We start from the raw sequence: 26,451 nt of genomic DNA, 5'->3' as shown, positions 1-26,451 counted from the left end.
CACCTCATTCATTGTGATCATGGCTGATCATCCACAATCAGTAACCCGTGCCTGCCTTCTCCCCATATCCCTTGATTCCGCTAGCCCCTAGAGCTCTATCTAACTCTCTTTTAAATCCATCCAGTGAATTGGCAGAGAATTCTCTGCCTTCTGTGGCAGAGAATCCCACAAATCTCTGGGTGAAAAAGTTTTTTCTCATCTCAGTTTTAAATGGCCTCCTCTTTATTCTTAGACTGTGGCCCCTAGTTCTGGATTCCCCCAACATTGGGAACATTTTTCCTGCATCTAGTTTGTCCAATCCTTTTATAATTTTACATGTTTCTATAAGATTCCCTCTCATCCTTCTAAATTCCAGTGAATACAAGCCCAGTCTTTCCTCATATGACAGTCCCGCCATCCGGGGATTAACCTCGTGAACTTATGCTGCACTGCCTCAATAGCAAGGATATCCTTCCTCAAATTAATGGATGTATAATTTTGTCCAAGGAGTAAGTCATGGATTTTGTGCGCCATTAACCAAAACAAATGACTTCTATAGGAATTTTCAAAATAGCCCACCTTCTCAGCTGTCAATGTAAATAATTCTGTGTTGTGGGTTTGCTTAATTACTGCAAAATTAACATTTGTTTGGCCTGTTTAGAACCATTAACATTTAGTTTACTTACATGGGAAAGCTGTGTAATGTAATATTTAACAAATTACCATCAACCTGCATGCAACTTTAGGAAATACAGTTATGAGTTAAGAGTTATAGACCATACAGCAAAGAGGCACTTTGACCTAATCTGCCTGTGATGATCTACGCTACTCACTTCTACGCTAGTCACTCCTGCCTGTGTTTGGCCCATATCCCTCTAAATCTTTCCTTTCCATGTACATGTACAAATGTCTTTTAAATGATGAGACGAATAGATTGGGTCGATATCTCTTGCCCAGAGTTGGTGAATCGATGACCAGAGGACATAGGTTTAAGGTGAAGGGAAAAAGATTTATTGGGAATCTGAGGGGTAACTTTTTCACGCAAAGGGAGGTGGGTGTATGGAGCAAGCTGCCAGAGGAGGTAGTTGAGGCAGGGACTATCCCAACATTTAAGAAATAGTTATACAGGTACATGGATAGGACAGGTTTGGAGGGATATAAACCAAACACAGGCACGTGGAACTAATGTAGCTAGGACATGTTGGCCGGATTGGGCAAGTTGGACCGAAGGGCCTATTTCCACACTGTATCACTCTATGACTCTAAATGTTGTTATAGTACCTGCGTCAACTAACTCCTCTCTGGCAGCTCACTCCATATACCTACCATCCACTGTGAAAAAGTCACCGCTCAAGTTCCTATTAAATCTTTCCCCCCTCACCCTAAACCTATATCCTCTGTATCTTCATTCCCCTTCTCTGGGTAAAAGACTCAGTGCATTCACCCAATCTATTCCTCGCATTATCTTATACAACTCAATAAGATTAATTCTCAGCTTCCTGTGCTAAACAATAAAGCCCAACCTCTCCTTATGGCTCAGGCACTCAATTCCTGACAATGTCCTCATAAATCTTATCTGCACCCTTTCCATCTTATGACATCCTTCATATAGCAGGGTGGCCAAAACTGAATACAATACTCCAGATGAAGCCCCCTCCCAACATCTTGTTTAACTGTAACATAACATCCCAATTAATACGCTGACTAATGATAGCCAATGTGTCAAAACCCTTCTTGACTACCCTATGGTGCCACTTTCAGGGATTAAAATTCACTAAATTGTAATTCTGCGAGCTATGGATATTTTTGTATCCCTTGGGAGATGTTATGAAACCTAAATTGTTGTTCTGTTCTGTATTGCAAAGCACACCCTATAAAATGTGATTCATTATTAGTATTTTTACATGAACAGTCCTCGTTCTTCTGTCGCCTTTGTCTCCTGATGCCTTGTAATTTAAAGACCAGTTCAAAAAAAGAGGTCCATCTTACTGCAGGCATGCCATCTAAATCAGTGAAAATCTATTCAATTTGTTTTCCATTATTCTTGATCAGTATATATTTAGATCCAGAAATCATAGTTTACAATAAAAAAAACAAATGCATAATTGCATCTGTACATCTACAATATGTGACAAACCTGTGCACAACCATTGTGAGTTCCTCCACACATTTTCCATTGAGGTAAATATCCATCTTAATTAGGTCAGCTGCCTGGTAACCTGCATCTTCATAGTCAAAACTACAGTAAAAAACAAAATTAAAAAACTTGTTTAAATAAATACACATAAAATAACTAATAATTGCAGCTGTAAACTGAATATTTTATTCACAATATAAAATAATAATATTTTATTCATATTGTGGGACATCAGGGAGAAGTCAGGTGTCCATGACAATGATGTTGGTTATAAAATAGTGGGTGGCACAGGTAGGGTAGATAGCTAGTCCCCATGGTAGGGATGTTCTAAAACTAGAGAGCACATATTTTGTGGGCTGAAGGTCCTATTTTTATGCTGTACAACTCTGTGACTTAATAAATGGGAAATGGATTCTTATTTCACTGGCAATTGTCTATTTACTTTTTGCTTTTATTTCGGAATTCTAGCACTCCACTTGACCACTTTCCACTCCATTCCCCCACTCCTTGCCCCCACAATCTTCCTTGCATTGATTTCAATTGGCACGATTATCATTTCCTTTCCACTTCACGAATAGTTACTTCCTTGGTTTTTTGTTTCTACTTTATACAGATAAATTAGATTTTATATATTCCTACCTGGCATATCCTGAAGAAAGAGATTTTAAACTGTCGTAAAAGTCTACCACAATTTCATTTAATGGAAATTGGTATTGCATCATAACTCTCTGATCATCAATGTAAACCATATTCTTCTGAATTCCTCTTCGATTCTAAATCAAACCAGTAATGAAACATTTAATTCAATTCAAACAAAGTTCAGTAATACCTCCAAACAAAGTTTACCTAAAAACATCACCACTTACTTTCACTCAGTAAATAGCATGCAGAAAAGATAAAGAAATGTTACATTACAATGAAAATGAAAAAAAAATGTTAAAAGCTGCTTACTGTTACCATTGGTAATATTGAAATGCACTTCAACTGGTGTTTTAAAGTTCAGATGTACTAAATGAAAAGGTACCAGAGAAATCAAATTTCACTCACTGAATTCTAGAGGCCCATTTCCTGTGTGAACAGTGATACTAAAACAGAAGTCCATGCATGGTGAAATACTGGGTCACCATTTATTTTTTGGAAATCACAAAATTAATTTGGATGGCTTATCATTCAACTTCTGCTATGCAGATGTAAAATCTGAGAAATATCTAATGGTATTATATCTGGGACACAACTGTAGAATTTAGTAATAATTAAATATGTTTATCCCACATTAAATATGTTTATCCCATTTTTCTTGTAAGCTTATATCCCCAGGATTACATTTATGCCTTTTTCATGAAAGGCAATCTCTAATTATTGATTTGTTGATAGACTGGACCTAGCGTGGTTCATTTTTTTGAATATTATACAGTATAATCTCTAGACTCCTTGTTAGAGAAGCAAGTAGAGGTTGTCAATGTTGAGAGTATATACCTGGCTGAAGCATAGTTTTTCAGTTCTACTCACCCAGCAGCACAGGCAATTATCGGGCCATTCTGGCCACAAACTGCAGTCTTCTATTCATCTCTTGGGATTCATTCACCTATCGGCTATAATGTCTCACACGTTTCCCATTCAACATTTTTGCAATAATAAATTTACCTTTCTCTTTCCCTCATCTTTTGAATTGAATTAAAATTGGAAAGATGCAACATGGAAATAGGCCCTTTGGCCCGCCGAGCCCATGCTGACCATTGATCACCTGTTCACACTAGCTCTATATTATTCTACTTTTGCATTTACTCACTACACTATGGGCAATTTACAGAGGCCAATGAACCTACAAACCCACCTGCCTTTAGGATGTGGGGGAATCTGGCATCTGGAGGTAGTCCAAGCAGTCACAGGGAGAACATGCAAACTCCACTGACAGCACCCGAGGTCAGGATTGAACCAGTATCTCTGGAGCTGTGAGATAGCAGATCCACCAGGATTCTTCTTTTTCCCCCCATCCCTCTTTCATTTACCTACACTCCAAGCTTCTTCCTCTGCCCACTGCTGCTATTTCACTAGGTTCCTATCAATTGTTGTATGCAATCAACTGACATTTAACACTAATTTTAGCATCTCGAATTGCTTCCTACACGTGTTTGCAGTAAATCCTGCAGAGATTTTTAAGATTCCATCTAAACCAATAAACTCTTAAGGAGAACTAAAGGCACAAGTCAAAAGAGGGCCAAGAATAGTAGTCAGGGCATATGTGGGAGAAGTGGAGAAAGATCCAGAGGATAAGTGACCAGTAATATGGACAATGACACTATCTTTAAATGAAACCCTACTTTAACTCTTGCGCATACTGCTATTATCAGAGTATAAAAATTGCAAAAGTGGTTCCATTAGCAGGAAGCAAACTCTCTCACATTCAACAGTTCATCCCAAAATAATTAGATCTCAGAGAACAGGACCTCACTAATGATCAAACACATTTATTTTTATATTTCATTTCATCTTTACTATCTTTTGTTATTTGTTAAGGCCACTGTTTACTTCTTGGCTCAATTGTTTGGAAAGAAAACCATGCATTACATTATATGAAGAAATAAACTGTTGATTATTGCTTTCCAGCAGATTAATTGTACCTGACAAAGAGATATTATTTTCCCGATGAAATCATCAGGACTGAGGATGGTGCCGATGACTACAGGTTCCAGATATTCTTTAACTTGGCTCTTATCAGGAAAATGGCATGGATTTAAAATTGTAATTTCTTCTTCTCCGTATTCCTAAAATAAAAGTAATATATTGTAGAAATTGTTACTAATTCTTTGAAATTATATTATTAATAAAAGCTTAGCCAGTCATAGATAATTTCTCAATGCAATCAGACTTCAATGTATTAGGTGCGAAAAGTGATTTAAAGATACAGTACCTTAATTAATTTGCTGGATAATAGCACTGCCTTGTATGGAACTGTAGGGGCAGTAAGAATGACTGATGTATTGTACTCTTGTTCCAATCGTTGATTGAATACCTCCATGTGCAAAAGTCCCAAAAAACCTAACCTGGCAATCAGAATGATTAATTTATCTTCAACTATAGAGTAACATCTATTTATTTCTACAAATACAGCATTGTAATGTAACTTAATGCAACTTAGTGATTGTAAACATATTTACAGAATATATACATTAAAGTTTTTATGACCTTTAAATAATTAACTGCAGAATACGTGTCTGTGAATCCAGATATTTTCCATTATGAGTTTTTTTTAAGCTAACTATAACACTGAAATGGAAGGATTCTAACGTTCTGAATTCTAAGTGCTTTTACCCTTGGTCCCTTCTAACATTATCTTTGTGAAAGAACACTAAAGCAAATTAAGGACCATAATCACCAAATTGCTAATACACGGCTATCCAATTTCATACATGTACCATGTGCGTCACAGAAAGACTTACAATAGCTTGGCTGGTTTTATGTTGACATTGGTAAAAAGATCACACCAGTGTGCAAATAGATTAAGTTACAAAGAAAATAAAAAATGCACAATGCTAAAACCAAAATACATAGAAACATGTATCATAATTCTTATATTTACCAGGACTTATTTGGAGTGTGAAAATGTAAAAGGGATGATAGTACTGAATCAGCAAGTTATTGCAATAGTCAATGACACTTGACAAAAGGTACTCCTTTTGTTCTGTGCTTGTCATAGTAAGACAGGAAAATCCCTGTCATTGAATGGCTGTAGAAAAGTCACTCCTTTTTCGTAATGTAGAAAAAAACATCTTCTTAGACTCTATTACTTAGTTCACCTAATATCCAGAAGAGGTTGGACAAACTTGGTTTGTTTTCTTTGGCGTGTTGGATATTGAAGAGAGACCTGATAGAAGTATATCAAATTATGAGAGGCAGAGGTAGGATAATCTTTTTCCCAGGGTGAAACTATCAAAGACTAGAAAGCATAGCTTTAAGGTCAGAGGGGCAAAGTTTAAAGGAGATGTGCAGGGGAAGGTTTTTGGTTTACACAGAGAGTGTTAGATACCTGGAATGAGCTGCCTGGAGTGGTAGTGAAAGCAGATACAATACGTTATTTAAGAGGCTTTTACATACTCAATCTCTCCTCATATGACAGACCTGCCACCCCAGGAACCAGTCTGGTGAATCTATGTTAACTTTCTCTGCAGCAAGTAGATGATATTTTTTAAGCGCAAGGAGTTCAAAACTGTACACAATAGCTCAAGGATGTTTACCAGCACATCCTATATAATTTCAGTATCATATCTTTACTTTGTATTCAAAACCAATTTGTAGTTAAGCTACTATTCTATTTGCCTGCCGTGCTTGCATGTTACCATTCAGTGATTTATGTGCGGTCCTTTAAAACATTGACAATTTTGAATCTCTTACTATTTAAAAATACTCAGCAGTTCTGTTTTATTGTAATAAAGCAGATAATTTCATATTTTTCCACATTGTATTCCATCTGCCATATTGTTATCCATGTAAATAGGCAGCATCTCTGGAGAGAAGGAATGGGTGATGTTTTTTGGTCAAGACCCTTCTTCAGACAGTCCGAATGAAGAAGGGTCTCAACCTGAAAACATCACCCATTCCATCACTCCAGAGATGTTGCCTGTCCAGCTGAGTTATTCCAGCATCTTGTGTCTATCTTCGATTTAAACCAGCATCTGCAGTTCCTTTCTACACTTGTCCATATACTTAGCCGACCTATATTTATTGGAGGAGCACCTGAGGAAGATGTACTCCGACAACCTGAGGCATGAGCCAGTCACCATTCCAGACGACATGCCACCTATTCACCCACCTGAACACCCGATGGACACAAGACCTCCTACATGGAAGGAAGTGGAGAACACAGTTAAACGAGCAAGATCAGCATCAGCCCCAGGGCCCAATGGCATTCCATACAGGCTCTATAAGAACACTCCTGGTGTCCTGAAATACCTCTGGAAGTTAATGAAAGTGGCGTGGGGGAAAGGAATCATACCTAAGGCATGGCGATGGGCAGGAGGGATCCTAATTCCCAAAGAAAAGAACTCCTCAACCATTAGCCAATTCTGCCAGATCAGCCTTCTGAATGTGGAAGGAAAGATCTTCTTTGGTATTGTGGCCCAAAGACTCTCTGCGTTTTTGCAGAGCAACAACTTCATTGACACGTCAGTGCAGAAAGCAGGGGTACGTGGTTTCTCAGGATGTCTGGAACATGCAAATGTCATCTGGCACCAGATACAAACAGCCAAAAAAGAAAAGAGAGATCTGCACGTGGTTTTCTTAGATCTTGCCAATGCCCCCATGAGACTCTTTGGGCAGCTTTTAACTTCTTCCAGGTCCCAGAGGTCACCACAAAGCTGGTAAAAGCTGGTAAAAGCTTACTTCCAGGACCTCCAGTTCTGCATCACAACACAGGACAACACCACCGCCTGGCAGCACCTTGAGATAGGCATAATGGCGGGCTGTACCATCTCTCCTCTGATGTTTACCATGGCAATGGAGCTAATCATTCGAGCATCACGATGGGTAGTTGGAGGGGAACGCTTGAAGAGTGGGCTGAGTCTTCCTCCAATCAGGGCGTACATGGACGACATGACTACTATAACAACAACAAAAGCATGCACCAAACGCCTGCTGGATAAACTCCAGGAAAACATCAAATGGGCACAAATGGAGATTAAACCCAGCAAATCCTGCAGTATTTCCATCGTCAAAGGCCGGCTCACTGATGAGACAATACCAACTGTCCTGGAGAAACCTGTCAAAAGCCTCGGGCGATGGTACACCGCACACCTCAAGGACGCAGAGCAGGTGGAACAACTCAAGCAGGATACAATCAGTGGCCTCAAGCAAATCAACAACACTGCTCTCCCAGGGAAGCTGAAGCTTTGGTGCCTTCAATTCGGTCTGCTGCCCTGACTCATGTGGCCAATTACCATCTATGAGGTCACTTTATCCCATGTCAACCAGCTGGAGAGACTTGTGAACTCACAAGTGAGGAAGTGGCTTGGGCTACCGAGATGCCTCAGCAGTATAGGGCTCTATGGGAATGGAGCCCACTCACTGCCAGTCTCAAGCCTGGTGGAGGAATTCAAATGTGCCAAAGCAAGGCTGGACATGACACTAACAGAATCCCGGGACCCAATAGTTAGAGGTGTCGCTCCAACCCTAGCAACAGGGAAGAAATGGACTCCAGCAGCAGTGGTACAGGATGCAAAATCTTCCCTCCGACACCGGGACATAGTGGGCCATGTCCAACAAGGCCGAGGGGGCTTTGGCCTGGGAGTAATGAAACCTACCTGGCAAAAGGCTACTCCAGCTGAACGTCGGCACCTGGTGGTGGAGGAGGTGCGTCGCCAAGAAGAAGCAGCCAGGTGTGCCAAAGCTATATCTCAAGCCAAGCAAGGCCGCTGGATGAGGTGGGATAGCATTGAGAGGAGGAAGATCACATGGAGTGAGCTGTGGAACATGGAGTCAAGTATGTTGAGCTTTATTATCAGAGCCACATATGACGTCCTTCCCTCTCCCATAAACTTAAATCTTTGGCTGGGAGAGGATCCAGCCTGCCCTCTGTGTGCAGTTCCAGCAAACCTCAAGCACACCCTGGTCGGTTGTAAGACCAGCCTAACACAAGGCAGATACACCTGGCAACACAACCAGGTGCTGAGGTGTTTGGCAGCTGCACTCGAGTGCAAGAGAGTTACCACCAACGCCATGCCTATCAATGCCCAGCTAACATTCCCGCAAATCCCATCGTTCATCCGGGAAGGAGAGAAACGGAAGACTACCACCTCGCCTCTCAACTCATGCCCACTGAGCGCGGCCAGAGACTGGGAAATGCGGGTTGACCTAGGCCAGAGGCTTTCCTTCCCAGTTGAAATCGCAGCTACCAACCTGCGACCAGACCTTGTCCTCTCGTCCAACTCCTGTCGGCGTGTTTTCATCATTGAGCTGACGGTGCCCTGGGAGGAGGCTGTGGACGAAGCATTTGAAAGGAAAAGGCTGAGATATTCCAACCTTGCAGTGGAGGCAGAGGAGCGAGGTTGGAGTGTAAGAGTGCATCCAGTGGAGGTGGGGTGCAGGGGCTTTGTAGCCAGTTCCACTGCAAGGCTCCTGAGGGAAGTTGGAGTCAGATGGCAGGCCCAAAGGAGGGCAATCAAAGAACTTGCAAATGCCGCCGAACGGAGCAGTCACTGGCTGTGGCTGAAAAGAAAAGATACTGTCTGGGCTGCCACGTGACCATCTAGAGGCTAACCATAAGACACACACCCAGGTCTGATCACCCTGCGGTGGGCCTGCCTCAACTGAGGGTGTCTTGTGATAAAAGGCCAAAACACCCAGTGACGTTGAGGTACACAACTGAAGATGTGTCTGAATGGTAGCAACATTACCTAGTGGTCACCCCCAAGAACAACACCAGTCAATTGTAGTGCAAACCTTAGGGATTGTAACATCTAGTCCTACTAATCAAACTTGAAGCCTCTTTGCATCATCACTAGTCACATTCCTGCTTAGTTTTGTTTCATTAGCAAGCTTGGAAATGAAGCATTTAGTCCCCCCAAGTCAAGTCATCAAAGTAGATTGCGAATAGTTTGGTCCCAAGCACTGATCCTGTGATTCATTAGTCACAGCCTACCAATCTGACAAGGACCATTTATCCCTCCTCTATCGTTTCCATCTGCTAATAAAGCAGATTCTGTATCAAAACAAGCTTTATTTCAAAATTCAAAAATTTGTAGATATTGAAATTGGAAGAAGCCTTGTTTCCAAATTATACACTGATCACAATTTAATCACACAAGGTCACATTCAGTTAAATAGTGACCCGTTTCATCTATATCCAATGAAGTTAAGTTGTTCCTCCCAGTAAAGTACAAAGATCTATAAAATATGAAAAGGAACCATATACAAACCCAGTCATTTACTCTTCATAAATCATAAATACTGTTTTAAATGAAGGTTCAAAGAGATGTCATATCAGTGGAAGACGTAGAGGCTGATTTTTTTAAAGTCTGAAAAGTAATTAATGCCCTCGGTGCAATAACTGTTTCATTTAAATTCTTAATTTCTTAATATTGGTAAGCACATTCTACCGAAATAAATGCTAGAGATCACCAACAATCCTTTGCTGAGACTTAGTTCAATACTGTACCGAGAAGAACAGTATTGAATTACAAATGATGAAAAGCCACAAATTAAGGTAACAATCTTCCCACTTACCTCCAACCAGCCCCCAGGGCTGGGCTGCTATCCCGGTGAACTGTCACACTGGAATCATTCAGTGTCAACTTCTCCACCGCTTTCCTTAAGTTGGTATACTCAGATTGGTCAACAGGGTACATTCCTTGGAAATTAAACCGTTACAAGGGTCAGAATACCAAACTCAATACTGCATTCAAATTGACGAGATTGTACAAGGTATGTTTGTGGATGGCACTAAAATAGGTGGTATCGCAGACATTGCAGACGGTTATCAAGAATCACAGCTGGGCAAGTGGGCTGAGGAATGGCAAATTAGGTTTAATTCAAATAAGTGTGAGATGTGACCTTTTGGGAGATCAAACCAGAGCAGGACCTTAAATGTGAATGGTAGGGCTCTGGGGAGTGCTGTGGGATCTAGGAGTACGTATATAGTTCCACAAAAGTGATGTCACAAGCAGATAGCGTGGTGAAGGCGGTTTTTGGCACACTGTCCTTCATCGATCAGGGAAATGAGTCCAGAAGTTTGGGACATCATGTTCCACTTGTACAAGAAGTTGGGGTGCCAAACATGACAGGTGATGTTTCAGTTCGGGACCCTTCAATACACATCATTCTCCCAACATTTCCACCACCAGGCACAGCTTCCCATCCGTATTCCTTTCCACTTTATATAGAGACCACACCCTCTGCAACTCCTTTCTTCAATCATTCTGCCCCACCCAACCTGCCCCTTCCCCAGGAACTTTCCCTAGCAACCGAAGGAGATGTCCCTACAGCTCCTCTCACTTCCATCCAGGGACCTCAGCAGCCCTTCCAGGTTCACCTACCTCTTCAAATCTTGCCAACTACTTTTGGTGTTCACACTGCGGCCTCTTTGACTTGGTGAGACCAAATGGAGACGAGGCAACCATTTGTCCAAACACTTGCACTTGGTCTACCAAGGCCTGCTGGAGCTCCTGGTTGCTAACCATTTCAATTTTCCTTCCCATTCCCACCACAACCTTTCTGTCCAATGCCAGAGTGAAGCCACATGCAAATTAGAGGAACAGCACCTCATATTCCACTTGGATAGCTTACAACCCAACGGTATAAGCACTGAATTCTCCTATTTTAAGCAATATCCTCTCTATCCCCCTCACAAGCCCCCGGTGCACACACATTTCTTCCACACTGCTCCTTTCGTCGCTTCTGTACGCTCAACTCCCATCCCCAAGTCTCACATTCCCCTATAATCCTTCCTCTTTCCCCTCTCCCCTACCACCCATATCTGCCCCCTCTGGCTTTATATGTCACTAGTTTTCTCTGCCAATCACACCCTCACCCCCAACAAATAATTTGGTCAGCTATATATTTGATTTTATTTTTAATAATTGATCTTTTGAAAAACGTAATCACAACAATCCTGTACTATGTTTTGAGTTTATTTTATTATTTTGATGTCTCTGTTAAATGGGGTCCATCCTATATACCAGGGATCTCCAAACTATAGCCACATCCGGCCCGCCACGAGATTTTATCCGGCCCACAGCAAGCTCTTTGGCGGCGTGGACTGGAGGCAGAAGGTTCACCGGAGAGCGGATCGCCACCGACCCAGAGCCGGGACAAGGCCAGAGATCACAGGCCTCCTCGCAAACAACAAACTCAAGGAAACTTCCCTCCCTGCTGCCGCCACTGCTCACCCCAGGGAGAGAGATGGGGGGGGGGGGGGGGGGGGAAGAGAGTCGGTGCGCCGCTCCTCCACTCTCTTCCCTGGCCCCGTCTCCCTCTAAAGCAGCGAAATAAGAACAAACACAAGTGAAGCTTCCCTCCTCGCCGCCGCTGCCGCTCACCCCGGGAATGCCGGGGTTCTGAACAACAACAACACTTGTGTTTGTTCTTATTTCGTTGCATTAGAGGGAGACGTGGCCGGAGAAGAGAGTGGAGCAGCGGCACAGATCTCGCTGGCTCTGGGAGAGAGGGAGAGAGAGGGAGGGAGCAGCTCTAGCAAGTGGCGGCGTTCCTTCACCGGACCCTCCCCCTCCCTGCGCTCCCACCCGCTGCTCCCTCTACCCCGATTCTCTCCCCCCCCCTTTCTCTCTCACTCTCTCCCAGTGGTGGTAACTGTATTTTTTCTGTTTTATAAATAATTGTATACCTACGGTATATATATATATTCCAATATTTCAAGCTCTTTTTAAAAATGGAATATTATTTATTTGTTGCCATATAAACCAAATGTAAACTAACCTAACCTAGTTTAACCTTTCCTAATCTAATCTAACTTAACCTAGTCTAAACTTTGAGTTCATTAGATTTATAAAACGTATTTATTTTTTCCTACGCCCCGTAAAAATGTGCCAAATATATAATGTGGCCCTCATGCTGAAAGGTTTGGAGGCCCCTGCTATATACCATACAGTACAGTACTTTTGACCATCAGATATTAATATAAAGTCCTAGGGTTAAATATACTTGGGACAGAACATCTACTGGTTTAAGATTGCTGGCTAACCAACTGCTTTGCTATTTGTTTCAGCATGGCTGCAATACTTCAGAATGGCACAGAAAAGTAACAGACTGTCCTTGCATGGGGAGTCCAATACATTCCCAGAAAGTTTTGAGAGCTGGGTGAGGTGCTGCCCCCTGCTGAACATTCAGTAACACTGCAGACCAGTTAAAAAGAAATGTTTGAAAATAATAATTTAATATTGAAAAATATTATCAAATACATAAATCACCAACTGTCTCTTTAAGGGTCAAGAAAAGCTAACATGAAAAATATTCTAAAATGCAAGTTTGTGCATTAGTTGCTTTATCTTAACAGCAATGTTGCTTACCTGCAAAGACCATTGGTTTGGCAGGTTTGAACCCTGCTAATGGCTCCACAGGTTGTTTCTGTAAATAAAGGGTGTCTCCAATCTGTGCTTCCTTCACCACCTTCATTCCAGCTACCATGTAACCCACTTGTCCAGCACACCTTTAAGTTACAAGAAGCATGATTACTTTGCTGTGGATTTGGCAACTGGGCTGTAATGTTCAGCGAGAATTACATTCCTGTACAGCTACTCAGGTGAGCCTACATGTAGAAGGTGTAATCTTTCAGATTCGACTGCACAGTCATGATGGTCCTTCTGCTCTTTCAGGTAAATCTGATACAATAGTAGCTTTACAAAAATAATCAAGAGAATTGACCTCCCTGTCCTGGCCAATTCTAATGCCAATGTAGACAGACATATAGATAGGAAGGGGTATGGGCCAAATGCGGCAGGTGGGGCTAGTATAGATGGGGTGTCTTGGTCAGCATGTCCAGCGTGTCTTGCGCCAAAGGACCTGTTTCCATGCTGTATGACTGTGTTATCTTCACAAGAAATAATTATCTGGTAATTATTACATTAATATCTATGATAATACTAATATTCATACATTACCACAGCGACGTTATAGAAGTATTTCATTGAATATACTGTGTCTTACAACATTTCAAGGTTGTGAGAGGCACTACATAAAGCAAGTCTTTTTTTTTTAAATGACTATTTATGAACATGAAATTGAAATTGTAAATTCCTTACAGCCTTTCTACTGGGTACTGATCAGGCCTTAGGATTCCGACTTCATTAACTTCATACACTTTCTTGGTGTAAGATGACATTATTTTGTCCCCCTTTTGCACCAATCCATCAAAGAGTGCAATGCTGGCTATAACTCCTCTGTAATGGTCATAGGTGGAGTCAAACACCAAAGCTCTCATTGGATTTGAAATGTTTGCCCGAGGCCTGAAATGAGAAAGTACTTTGTAATTATTTTATTCGGTCAATTTTAATTCAGGTGTTAAAAAATACGAAACAAATTTTAAACAAAAATATAACAATGACAGAGATCAAAAATAACATAACAGCAGACTCAGGCCACGGTTCTCATGGTGTGGTTAAACCACACCACACATTAGATCATCTGATAAATGATGACATAGAATTTGCATTCAGTAGCAAAGAAATAGTACTTGCCATTAACCTGGTGTAAAGATACCCAGAAAAGAACATTCTCAGGTTCTGGGTGCTCAGGTCATCTTTTCCAATGTCAGTTTCAGTTTAAGGCTTTTTACAAATTACCTGTGGTATCCAGCAACAGCAGACATGCTAATCAGCTAATCAAATTAAAGACTGCTCACTGTGAGACAAGCAAGGAATACAAAGATCTGAACAGAGAAGAAAAAGAATCAGAATAAAATTGATTTTTTAAACTAAGTCTGCCATTTTTATTTTTTGCGTGGGGTTATGAGACTCCAAGTAGATTTTTAAGGGAGTGGTCAAAGAGATTGTTCAATGATGATTATGACAATTAAAAACTCAACTTATTCCTGATTGAACTAGACTGTTTCATGCAAGGATAGTATACAAGTAGATGAAATTCACAGCACTTGTAATTCCATCTGTGCACATTCTGGAGCGACTGTCAATAGCTTTTGGATTGCTGCCTTTGTGGCTCCAAAGGTTGCTGTCAGACTTAAACAATAATAACTACAAATTCTAATAGTTTTGCTATTATTATGACTGGAAGCTGTTACGGTCAAAGTGATCAATAAGGTACATAATCTGTTGAAATATCTGATCAAATTTACAGCACTATCAAAATGTAGTTTATTTTCCATTTTGAGAAAATGGCACATTTACTCAATACATTCACAATTTAATGGACATGAATCACTGCACTTGAAATTATGTTTGGAATTAAATTCTTTACTCAGGGTGAGGCTGTAAGAATTGCAGTTATTGCCTATCTCTGTAATCCTTCTTGAACTGAAGTTTGCAGAGTCAATCAATAGCTATACCAAATCTTCTTCATTATATGGAGCAAGTAAGAACAAGAATCTACTTTGATTTGGTTACTCACTGTCATGTGTTATCGGTGTTTTAGAACAAATGTTCTGCTGTATACATTAATAATACAACAGACTTCAACTCAAACAAACCAGGTTTCAGTTTATTTAGTTCACTGTAATTTGACATGAGGATTGAGAGGGCACATGAGCACGGTCAATGTTCAAAGGTGAACTAGAAAATGCCATTTGATTCTAAAATATTTATGTGCATTAATTCATCAAAAACTGAGTGTAATTGTAATAACCATTTGCCATTATATTGATGTTAGAATAATCATTTTTATGTTTCATCTACTCAGAAAGTTTAACATTTTTATACTTCTCTCTTGTTCATTAAGTGACAAATAGCAAATCAACTTATTTTCTCCATGTTCATAAACCTCTGCTTAACATCAATATTATAAGTACTAACATGTTAGTTTTACTCCCTCAGTCGTCATCATCCCATGTCCGACCTCTGCAAATCAATATGACACCTCCGTTCAATATTGGGTTTTCACCATCAGCCAAGAACAATAGCTCTATCACGTTTGATTAAAGGCAGATGTAAGGCAAATATGCCATCACAATATATCAATGAGGTAATTCGACACATTTCAGAAACATGTTTATCAAGCAATTTTGCAAATATTTAGGAACCATGATGACATTAAAATTAACCCTCACTGACAGAGGTTATGGGGAGAAGGCAGAAAAATTGGGTTAGGAGAGAGATAGATCAGCCATGATTGAATGGTGGGTAAACTTGATGGGCCGAATGCAGACCTCCCAACATTTGATTTTACAAATTCAGAATTTTGATGTCCAAAATTCATAATATGGCGCGGCGAGGTGAGGCCGGGTCGGGAGGTCTGCGAATGGCCTAATTCTACTTCTATTCCTTCTGACCTTATGATTTTTACGATCAGCATGTAGCCATCCTGGAAGCAATCATGTTGCTTGTGACAGGAGCCCCATTTTCACTCGAGTAAGAAGGATAAGCGAAGCATATCATTAATGTCAGTAAAGTGCTAATTTAAGTCATACTTACGGTGGTATTTTTTCAACAACTGCTTCCAAAACTCGATCTATATTTATTCCTAGTTTGGCTGAAATCTGTAAGAATTAAAGTATTCAGTATAGATACTACAAACCTCTTTCAGAATTCCTGAACTCTGCTTCATCTAACTGTATCAAATTCCTTTGTTTTTAAACGGAGTCAACTGGAGTCTCAACTATTTTTGCAAGATGGATCAAGGTACACCTCATGGAGCAAAACAAATCCTGACCCCTATTTTAGCTCAGGCACTGCAATGTGGGCAATGGTGTTGAATTTCAATATCAATAATTATATACTGTCACTGTTAAACTAAATTGCAGGGTTGGCAGGATAAGATGAAATCTATTTTGAGGCACCCAAGCAAAACACCATCTTATATGTGAAAATGTCTAGGTTACAAAGCCATTATGACTGATACCATCTTACATTAGTTTACTTTAGATAGCACTCGGAATAAATAAATGTTACTGTGCTATAAATTATGAATTTATCTGTTGTTCTATATAAAGAAACAGCCTTGCTCTGTAAATAAAATGAAAACTACTGATCAATGGGATGTGTTGCCACGCATTGCTGCTAAACAGCTACAATAAATGTTGAAACATTCGGACACCTTGGGCCTAACATTAATAATCATCATGTGATGGTATAACTGGGTAAACTTTTAAATGTTTTTCACTGGGTAGGGGCATTGAACAATCAGACAAAAGAAAAAGAGCAAGATTCGTACCCTGATACATTCTTCTTTAGGAATATCAAAGACCTTTTCAATCTGTTTTTCAACCCTGTCAGGGTTTGCATGCTTGAGGTCAATCTGCAGAAATAATAACACAAATATTTGTCTTGGGTCAAGAACAAAAGCAAGTGGCTACCATTTTATTACATTTGGAAATATTAATGGAAATATGACACTGCATTTTAAATAAAAACAACCATAAAGAGAAAAATATAAACTTTCCTTGTTTATCACTGGAATTATCATTAGCTGCGATTCAAAGGCAAGGAAGAAGTTTGCCACAGTCTGTGCTTGAATACCCTGAGGGGAAAAAAATACAATTAAAATGGATCCTGAATGGGAAGACAGGGTAAATATCGAGATATTTCCAAAGGATATTATTACTGGTTTAAGGGGTAGTTGTTAGAATCTAAGGTGCATAGGAACTTGTTCTCACCTAAGATGGTGAATCTCTGGAATTCTCTACCTGGTGGGGATGGGGGGTTATTGAAGGTTAGATCAATGGGTTTATTTAAACAATAATTGGATAAATTATTGAAGGATCAGGGAATTAGGGACTATGGGGAATGGGCAGAGATGAGGCCTGGGACATATCAGCCATTAATGGTGGGGCAGAATCGAGGGGCCAAGTAACCTATTCCTGCTCTTATTTTCTTATGCCTTAAATCAATGCACTGTACAAAATAACATGTTCCAAAAGAGCAGGTGGTCCAAGGAACATTTTGTTACAAAATAAACTGTTTGAGTAAAGTCAAATATTCTCCAAACTCATCTACTGTCCGAAGAAGAGTTCTGACCCGAAACATCACCTATCCATGTTCTCTAGAGATGCTGCCTGTTCAGCTGAGTTACTCCAGCATTTTGTGCCTTTATTAGTGAACCAGCATCTACAGTTTCTTGTTTCTTCATCTACAGTAATGCTTGTTAAACAAAATTTGCAACTACGATAGTGGAGTTTAAGAGGCTTTTTGATAGGCACATGGAAGTGCATGGAACAGAAGGATATAGATCATGAACATATGAAATTAGTTTAACTTGGCATCATGATCGGTACAAATATTGTGAGGCAAAGGGGCCATTCCTATGTATCTTGTGTATTCCTATGTAGATGTTCTATGGATAAAATTCCCACATTGGCATTTCTTGATGGAAAGGACGTTTTGTGCACTATACCAATGTGAATGTAATAAATATACAAGCTCAACCAGATCAATTTACCTCATTGGCATCCACTATCAAGAGAACACCCTGACAAGCAGACAATGATCGAGAAACTTCATAGCTGAAATCCACGTGACCCTGCAGAAAATAATAACTTTTTGAGTAAAGATACATTTTAGAATGAAAATGTATAATTTTTTAATAACAAACAATTGCATAAAGTACATATCTAAATGCAGTAAACCCAAGCCAATATATAACTTTACCAATATGCCACCAGTCCTAAATATAAGAATCCACTGAAGCTCGGAGTATGTATCTCCCAACTGGAAATATGGCAAAAGACGTCAATTAATTTAAAGCAATCAGTTATCTGCAGATCCCGAGTCTACGTGGAATAATAGAGCATTGGAAATAGGGTAGACACAAAATACTGGAGTAACTCAGCGGATCAGGCAGCGTCTCTGGAGAGAAGGAATGGGTGACGTTTTGGGTCAAGACCCTTCTTCAGACTGATGTCAGGGGATGGGGCTGGACGAAGATAGGATGTAGTAGGAGACAGGAATGGTGGAAGAACTGGGAAGGGGGAGGGGATAGAGAGGGAAAGCAGGGACTATCTGAAGTTAGAGAAGTCAGCTGGGGGGGTAAACTACCCAAGCAAAATATGAGGTGCTGTTCCTCTAATTTGCGCTGGGCCTTGCACTGGCAATGGATGAGGCCCAGGAAGAGAAAGGTCAGATTGGGAATGGGAGGGGGAGTTACAGTGCTGAGCCACCGGAAAAACACATTGGTTAAGACGGACTGACCGGAGGGGTTCAGCGAAACGATTGCCGAGCCTGCGCTTGGTCTCGCCGATGTAGAGAAGTTGACACCTGGAACAGCTGATACAGAAGATGAGGTTGGAGGAGGTGCAGGTGAACCACTGCCTCCCCTGGAAAGACTGTTGAGTCCTTGGATGGAGTCGAGAGGGGAGGTAAAGGGACAGGTGTTGCATCTCGTGCGGTTGCAGGGGAAAGTACCTGGGGATGGGGTGGTTTGGGTGGGAAGGGACGAGTGGACCAGGGAGTTTCGGAGAGAACGGTCTCTGCGGAAAGCAGAAAGGGGTGAAGATGGGAAGATGTGGCCAGTAGTGGGATCCCGTTGGAGGTGGCGGAAATGTTGGAGGATGATATGCTGTATACGACGGCTGATGGGGTGGAAGGTGAGGACAAGGAGGACTCTGTCCTTGTTACGAATAAGGGGAGGGGGAGCAAGAGCGGAGCTGTGGGATATTGAGACCCTAGTGAGAGCCTCATCTATAACTTTGATAAGGTGGGAGGTGAGGACATTTGATGGGGTGGAAGGTGAATAGGGAGTGTGTGTGAATTCCTTTGTACCTGTGAACTACAGGACAGTCCCAGCCACAAAAGTGATCTTAGATGGACCAGCTTGAGATCAAATATTTCTTGTCCTTGCCTTAAGCAGAGGAGCTGATAATATCAAAGAGGGCATTTGCAAACTTACTGGTGTGTCGATCAGGTTTAGGAGGTAGGTTCTTCCTGCATGCTTGTAAAAGAGAGTTGCTGTCTGTGCTTTCACTGTAATACCTCGTTCTCGTTCCACTTGCAGTTTATCTAGTACTTGTTTGTTGTGTTCAGTCTTGATAATTGCCCCTAAAAATGCATAATTTAAAATGTTAAAACATGTATTTTTGTTTCTTTCATCTTGCAATCTTCAAATGTTATACTATGGAAAAAGTAAGTTGAAATTGTTCTTTTTAAGTAGACACATTTCAAAGGGAAAAATAAGTCCATTATGAACAAACAGAAACCAAGAGCTAAAAGATCCAAAAAGTTGCCTATCCATTCCCCCCACAGATTTGCTCAATTACCATAGCATGTTGTGTTTAAAACAGCAGCTAAAGTACATTTCTAAATACAGTAAACCTGCCAATATATAATGTTAGGGTCTCGACCCAAAACGTCACTTATTTCTTTTCTCCAGAGATGCTGCCTGACCCATTCAGTTACTCCAGTTTTTGGTGTCTATCTTTGGTTCTTTCTATCATATGGCCAACATGCTTCTGATGACTCAAAATGTAAGAATCCACCAAAATGTGCTTAAAACTGAAGGCAAACCCCCCAAATGCTTTAACATAGTGACCTGCCCTCATATGGAGGTTTATTTTTATCAATGTTACTTTAAAACATGTTTGTTTTTTAATAAATTTCTTCCAATATTAAATCTACTCACTATGACTTGGTCATTGGATTCAGAACAGCCTTAATAACCGCCTCAACAGCACTATCCTACGCACTAGCGCGGCACAGTGGCGCAGTGGTACATCTGTTGCGTTACAGCGCCAGAGGCCAGAGTTCGATCCTGTCTACGGATGCTGTCTGTACGGAGTTTGTTCGTTCTACTCAAGTACGGAGTTTGTGACCGTGTGGGTTTCTTCCAGGTGTTTCTTCCCACATTCCAAAGATGTACAGGTTTGTAGGTTAATTGGCTTTGATAAAAAAATTCTAGCGTACAGGATAGTGCTAACGTACAGGATGATTGCTGGTTGGCGTGGATTCAGTGGGCCAAAGGGACTGCTTCCTTGCTGTATCTCTAAAGTCTAAAGTATAATAGAAGACAGAGTAGAAAGAGTGGTAAAGAAGGTACATGGCATTCTTGTCTTCATGGGTCGGGGCATTGAGTAAAAGAGTTGGGAAGTTATGCTGTAGCTTTATAAGACTTTGGATAGGCTGCATTTGGAGTATAGCAAGTAGTTCTGGTCACAATATTACTGGGTGGATATAGCGGCTTTGGACAGGGTGTAGCAGAGATTTTTTTACCTGAATTAAAGGACCATAAGGACAGTTTGAACTAAAACGGATTGTTTTCTCTGGAATACCAGAGGCTGATGAGAGATCTGATCGATGTATATAAAATTATGAGAGGCATAGATAGGATCTACAATTGTAACCTTTTTCCAGGATGGAAATGTCAAAGTCTAGAGGTGAATGGGGCACTTTTTTTTTTTACACACAGAGGGTGGTGGGTGCCTGGTATGTGCAGCCTGGTTGGTGGTGGAGATACATATGATTGTGACATTTAAGAGGCTTTTAGATGGGTATATGGGTGTGCAGGGAATGGATTATGTGCAAGCAGATTAGTTTAGCTTGGCATCATGTTTGAATGTGTGGGCTGAAGGACCCTTTCCTGTGCTGTACTTTACAGTTCCATATTATTTTGATCATTTATTGGGATAGTTAGCTTCTTCACACAGTATCTCTGACATTGGTGGTGCTTCTTTCTATTCAGAGTATGCTTCCACCATGAAATAATTCAAACAAGGGCCAAGGTATAATTGTAAGCTGTTTCAATACAGCAGGGAACAATTGCACAAAATAAATATAAAATTATAAAAGACCAGCAATTGAAGTAATATACTACCATAACTCTAAAGCTTACCATGATTGCACTATCCTATGAAAAATGTTATGAAATGGATTTGAAAATCATTCATTGCTGTAAATATTAGCTTGGTATAATTTATTATTGTACAGTGATGAGCTTTTTTTGTTGTGTGCTATCCAGTCAGCAAAATGACTATACATGATTTCAATCAAGCCGTCCATGGTGTACAGATACAGGATAATAATCAAAAGATAAAGTACCTGTTATTTCCAGAAGTCTATCTGCAAGTGTACTTTTCCCATGGTCTACATGCGCAATTATGCAGAAATTTCTAATATTTTCAACTGGAAATTTAGACAGATCGTAGTTTTCCTGGAAAAGATTATGACAATTGTGACCATTGCGTAGGAAAGAGAGGGGAAACAATTCATCAAAAAAAACAGAACTAGTTGGCTCATGGTTTTCCATAATTAATAAAATGATGTTTTATACATTTGGTTCAGATTCTTTAACTTCAACTATGATAATGCGGGAATGGAAACGTTCTGCTGGTCAGCAGACACCAAAGACCATTTCAGTAACCAAATTAATTATCTTGCTTAACCAAGCGAAGAATGATCTACTTGATGTGAGGAAAGGAATCAATGACTAGTGTGTGAAGCAAATCTAAAATACATGTCAAAAAGCACAATTGTTTAACAAACTATCGGTGAAGCTGTGATTACTTTCAACCTCTCAATGTTCAAGTAAGCAAATAACTATGTCAAAGGAGGATCTTAAATACAGAATTAAGTGGAAGCTGAAGGAAGACATTCCATTGCTCCAGGACTATACAACAAACACATAAATGTTTTAAAGGGGTTGCTGAAACACTACTACCACATGTGTGCACTGCTTATTTTATCTTCACAACAAACATAAATGATCTGAATTTAAGATGATTGAATTATATTGCCCTTGGATAAATTATGTATATTGGTTCATTAATAAAACATACCATTCTACCTTTTATCCTTAATATATACACAGTGGATGTTCAGTTAAACACAATATTTTGGACCAGATCTTAAAGCTACAGCTTTAAAAACTGTAGGGATGTGTGTGCAATTACTACTTGCTCACTTTCACGCAATTGCTTGAAGCGGCAAAAAAACCCTTGTATAAACAGAACCGTAGTCTGTGAGTTATCAATGCGACCAGTGCATAACAAAACTCTAGGCCAGTAGAAACAAACTGCAGATGCTGGTTTACAAAAACAAAAGACACAAAGTGCTGGAGCAACTCAGCGGGTCAGCAGCATCTCTAGAAAACACGGATTGGTGAGGTTTCGTGTCAGGACCCTTCTTCAGACTGATCGAGTGAGGGTGGGAAGAACACTGGAAGAGAGGAGGGGCAGGACAATGCCTGGCCGGTGATAGGTGAAAATATACAAAATGCTGCAGTAACTCAGCAGAGAACATGGATAAATGATGTTTCAGCTCGAGACTCTTCTTCAGACTGATTGCATGAGTTAGGGAAAAAAAGATAGAAGAGTGATGCTCCAGGGTTGTTGCCCGATTCACTGAGTTACTCCTGCAGTTTGTATCTTTCCTTGGTAAACCAGCATCGGTAGTTCCTTGTATCTACAAATAATAGGTGGATAGAGGCGAGGGAGGTTTTGATAAGCAGATAGTTGGACAAAGGCCAGGGTGAAAAGACAGATGGTGTGAGACGAAAGGATTGGAGAGTTTCGAATTGAGAAACTAGAGGAAGAAATGTAGGTGGAAGGGGAGGGCGTGTGGAGAAATAGGTGTGAGTCCAGGTGGGCTCACCTCTCAGCCAGTGGATTGTAAACCATGTTCAAACACCACCTTTATTCAGTATGAGGAAGAAACTGCGGGTGCTGATTTACACCAAAGTTAGACACAAAATGTTGGAGTAACTCAGCAAGTCAGGCAGCATCTCTGGAGAAAGGAATGGGTGACGTTTTGGATCAAACTCTTCTTCTTCGTCTTCTTCTTCATCATCAGTGGGTCCACTCAGTCTGAAGGGTCTCGACCCGAAACGTCAGCCATTCCTTCTCTCCACAGATGCTGCCTGAACAGCTGAGTGAGTTACTCCAGCACTATGTCAATTTCATTCAGTGGTGTGGGTGGGGGGGCAGCAGAGGCAACGACACGCATGTGCGGGCGAAGGGGCGGGACAGAGCTCGCGCCACAGACGTCACAATGCAGCGTAGCATCATCGCCCAAAGATACTAGAGGAGCAAGATAGACCACTCGACTCTAAAAACCGTAGTAGGTCATGGGTAAATTTCAGCACCATTTTAGTAGGCAGATTATGTGTGCTAGACTAGGCAGTGTTCACAACTCTGCGATTTCTTCGTATATAAAATGTTTGCCAACAATTATTTTTGTTCAACTTCTTGGATGTTGATAGTTGACATTTATAACTATTTCTTGAAGAGTTGCTGCTTCGTGATCTTTAAACTTTGGATGTCACTGATTGAATATTTGCACAAGAGATTCACTCTGTATCAGGCCAATTGATCATATTTAATGAACTGTTCTTTGCTTTCTCTGTAAATTTTAATTTCACCTCCACGAGCTGTATCTCTTTTTGTTTTATTTTAAAAAGTCATGGAAGCAGAGATTTGGCATTTGCAAACAATAGAATCTACTGTATCCACAATATAATTGAAGACATTTAACTTTATACTTAGAGCCAAGAAAATTTGAATGGTGAATTGATTAGTTAAAAACTCTTGACAGACACTAAAATGACCAATGCTGCCTGACGTGGTACAGAAGCATGAATCCAATTCAAATAGACACAGTGGTGGAGTAAATCACTGGGTCAGGCAGCATCTCTGGGGGGGGGTGAAGAGCTGGTACAAATCAGGACCTGATCTTTTAATTGGTCAGCTGATATGCAAAACAGTGCAACCCTGTATATCTTGCACACAAAATTATGTAAATCTTACCATGAATGACAGAAATAAAGTGTAATCCTTGTTTGCGAAGTTCATTTTTGAATGATGTAAAATTGAAGGGGGGTTGGTGCAATATACTGCTAACCCATAAATGTGTCGTTATAAGATATTCAAATCGCCTTTATGGTTTATGTACATCATGTGAAAAGTAATATGAAGAGAGAAATAGAACGTTGCTTTAAATCAAAGTTGCTTCTGATCCATGAGAAGGAACTTTGAGATCTATTTAGTGTAAGAAAATAACTGCAGATGCTGGTACAAATCGAAGGTATTTATTCACAAAATGCTGGAGTAACTCAGCAGGTCAGGCAGCATCTCAGGAGAGAAGGAATGGGTGACGTTTCGGGTCAAGACCCTTCTTCAGACTGAACTCGACCCGAAACGTCACCCATTCCTTCTCTCCTGAGATGCTGCCTGACCTGCTGAGTTACTCCAGCATTTTGTGAATAAATACCTTGAGATCTATTTATCTCTATCTTGCCTCTCACACACAAACACACATTCATATATATATATATGTTAAATTTGTGCAGAGTGTGTGTTTGAGCAATACGAGGCAAGGGAAACTGCACAAAAGAGGGGACTGGGGAGGAAGGATGAGAGGGAAATGGGCAGAAACAGTAAGAAATAATAAAATTAGAGAAATTAAGCAGGGGGAAAACATTTTAAAATAAAAATAACAAAAAAATGTGAGTTGATAGATGAGCTATTTTCTGCACTTTAATGGTATGATCACACATACTGTTCCCCCACAACACTGATTACACTGCGAGAGGCAGTAGGAGCGGCGGGGTTTGCTTACTAAAATGGCGGCTCCGTTGCGCACTGCACTTCAGAGTCGGAGTCAACGGCGTGGTCCGTCTCGCTGCGCGAGTACCTTGGTCACCGCCCAACCGACGCTGTCCCTGTCCCGGGCCCTCACCTTGTCCCGCTGCGGCTTATTCCCCTCCACGGTTTGCTCTCCGCTATCTTGAGAGGAGACTGTCCTCAGCCCGTCCTTCCGCCGGTTCCGGCTGATGTGGAGGAGCCGGCGAGCAGCCCCCGGCGTGGGCAGCCGGGCCAAGGGACGCAGCAGCAGCAGTAACATGGCGACGGCGCCGCCGAGCAGGCGGCCGTGTGCGCAGGCGCAGATCTAGACCTTGACCTCTGCTGCAGCTCCCAGATGCTGCCCGTCCCGCTGAGTTACTCCAGCATTTTGTGTCGGTGTAAAACAGCATCTGCATTTCCCTCCTGCAACATTTTAATCCCAATTTAAGTGTGGGGAGTTTTTGAAAAGAAATGGAAGATAAATGCATCAATTTCTACCACTGGGCTGCATGCTGCCCAAGCGAATTATGAGATGCTGTTCCTCCAGTTTGCATTTAGCCTCACTCTGACAATGGAGGAGGCCTAGGACAGAAAGGTCAGTGTGGGTATGGGAAGGAGAATTTAATTGTTTAGCAACCGGTAGATCAGGTACGACTCAGTGAAGGTGTTCAGCGAAACGATCGCCCAGTCTACGTTTGGTCTCGCCAATGTATAAGAGTCCACATCTTCAACAGCAGGTACAATAGATGAGGTTGGAGGAAGTGCAAGTGAACCTCTAACGTGAAAGGACTGTCGGGGTCCCTGGACAGAGTCGAGGGAGAAGGTAGAGCGAAAGATGTTGCATCTCCTGTGGTTGCAGGGGAAGGTATCTGGGGAGGGAGTGGTTTGGGTGGGAAGGGGTGAGTTAACAGGAAGTTGCGGAGGGAACCGTCTCTGCGGAAGGTGGAAAGGGGTAGAGATGGGAAGATGGGACAAGAGGTGGGATCCTGTTGGAGGTGGCAAAAATGTTGGAGGATTATATGTTGTATTCGATGGCTGATGGGGTGAAAGGTAAAAACTAGGGGGATTCTATTCCTGTTGCGACTAGGGGGAGCAAGGGCGATGCCGTGGGGTACCATGGAGACACGTGTGAGAGCCTCATCTATGATGAAAGGGGAACCCAGGTTCTAAAGAATGAGGA

General features: G+C 41.1%; 1 protein-coding gene across 1 annotated transcript in view; it reads right to left on the bottom strand.

The window, feature by feature from the left end:
* The window catches only part of guf1 (GTP binding elongation factor GUF1), a 38,671-nt gene extending 13,109 nt beyond the window's left edge, over positions 1–25,562 (bottom strand). The window contains exons 1-14 of the mRNA XM_078399094.1: positions 25,387–25,562; positions 21,754–21,865; positions 19,613–19,761; positions 18,167–18,247; positions 17,173–17,248; positions 16,943–17,028; positions 16,204–16,268; positions 13,864–14,067; positions 13,132–13,271; positions 10,334–10,457; positions 5,028–5,160; positions 4,738–4,881; positions 2,756–2,889; positions 2,117–2,218 (exon numbers count right to left, since the gene is read on the bottom strand). Of these exons, the coding sequence (XP_078255220.1) occupies positions 2,117–2,218; positions 2,756–2,889; positions 4,738–4,881; positions 5,028–5,160; positions 10,334–10,457; positions 13,132–13,271; positions 13,864–14,067; positions 16,204–16,268; positions 16,943–17,028; positions 17,173–17,248; positions 18,167–18,247; positions 19,613–19,761; positions 21,754–21,865; positions 25,387–25,551 (1,715 nt within the window). The 5' untranslated portion in view covers positions 25,552–25,562. The remainder of the gene's footprint in view (positions 1–2,116; positions 2,219–2,755; positions 2,890–4,737; positions 4,882–5,027; positions 5,161–10,333; positions 10,458–13,131; positions 13,272–13,863; positions 14,068–16,203; positions 16,269–16,942; positions 17,029–17,172; positions 17,249–18,166; positions 18,248–19,612; positions 19,762–21,753; positions 21,866–25,386) is intronic.
* Positions 25,563–26,451: the final 889 nt, after the last annotated feature.

The sequence above is a fragment of the Rhinoraja longicauda genome, chromosome 1 (assembly GCF_053455715.1).
Source record: "Rhinoraja longicauda isolate Sanriku21f chromosome 1, sRhiLon1.1, whole genome shotgun sequence".
Lineage (NCBI taxonomy): Eukaryota > Metazoa > Chordata > Chondrichthyes > Rajiformes > Arhynchobatidae > Rhinoraja > Rhinoraja longicauda.
Note: the sequence above shows the minus strand (reverse complement) of the source record. Positions and strands in the feature narration are given on the sequence as shown.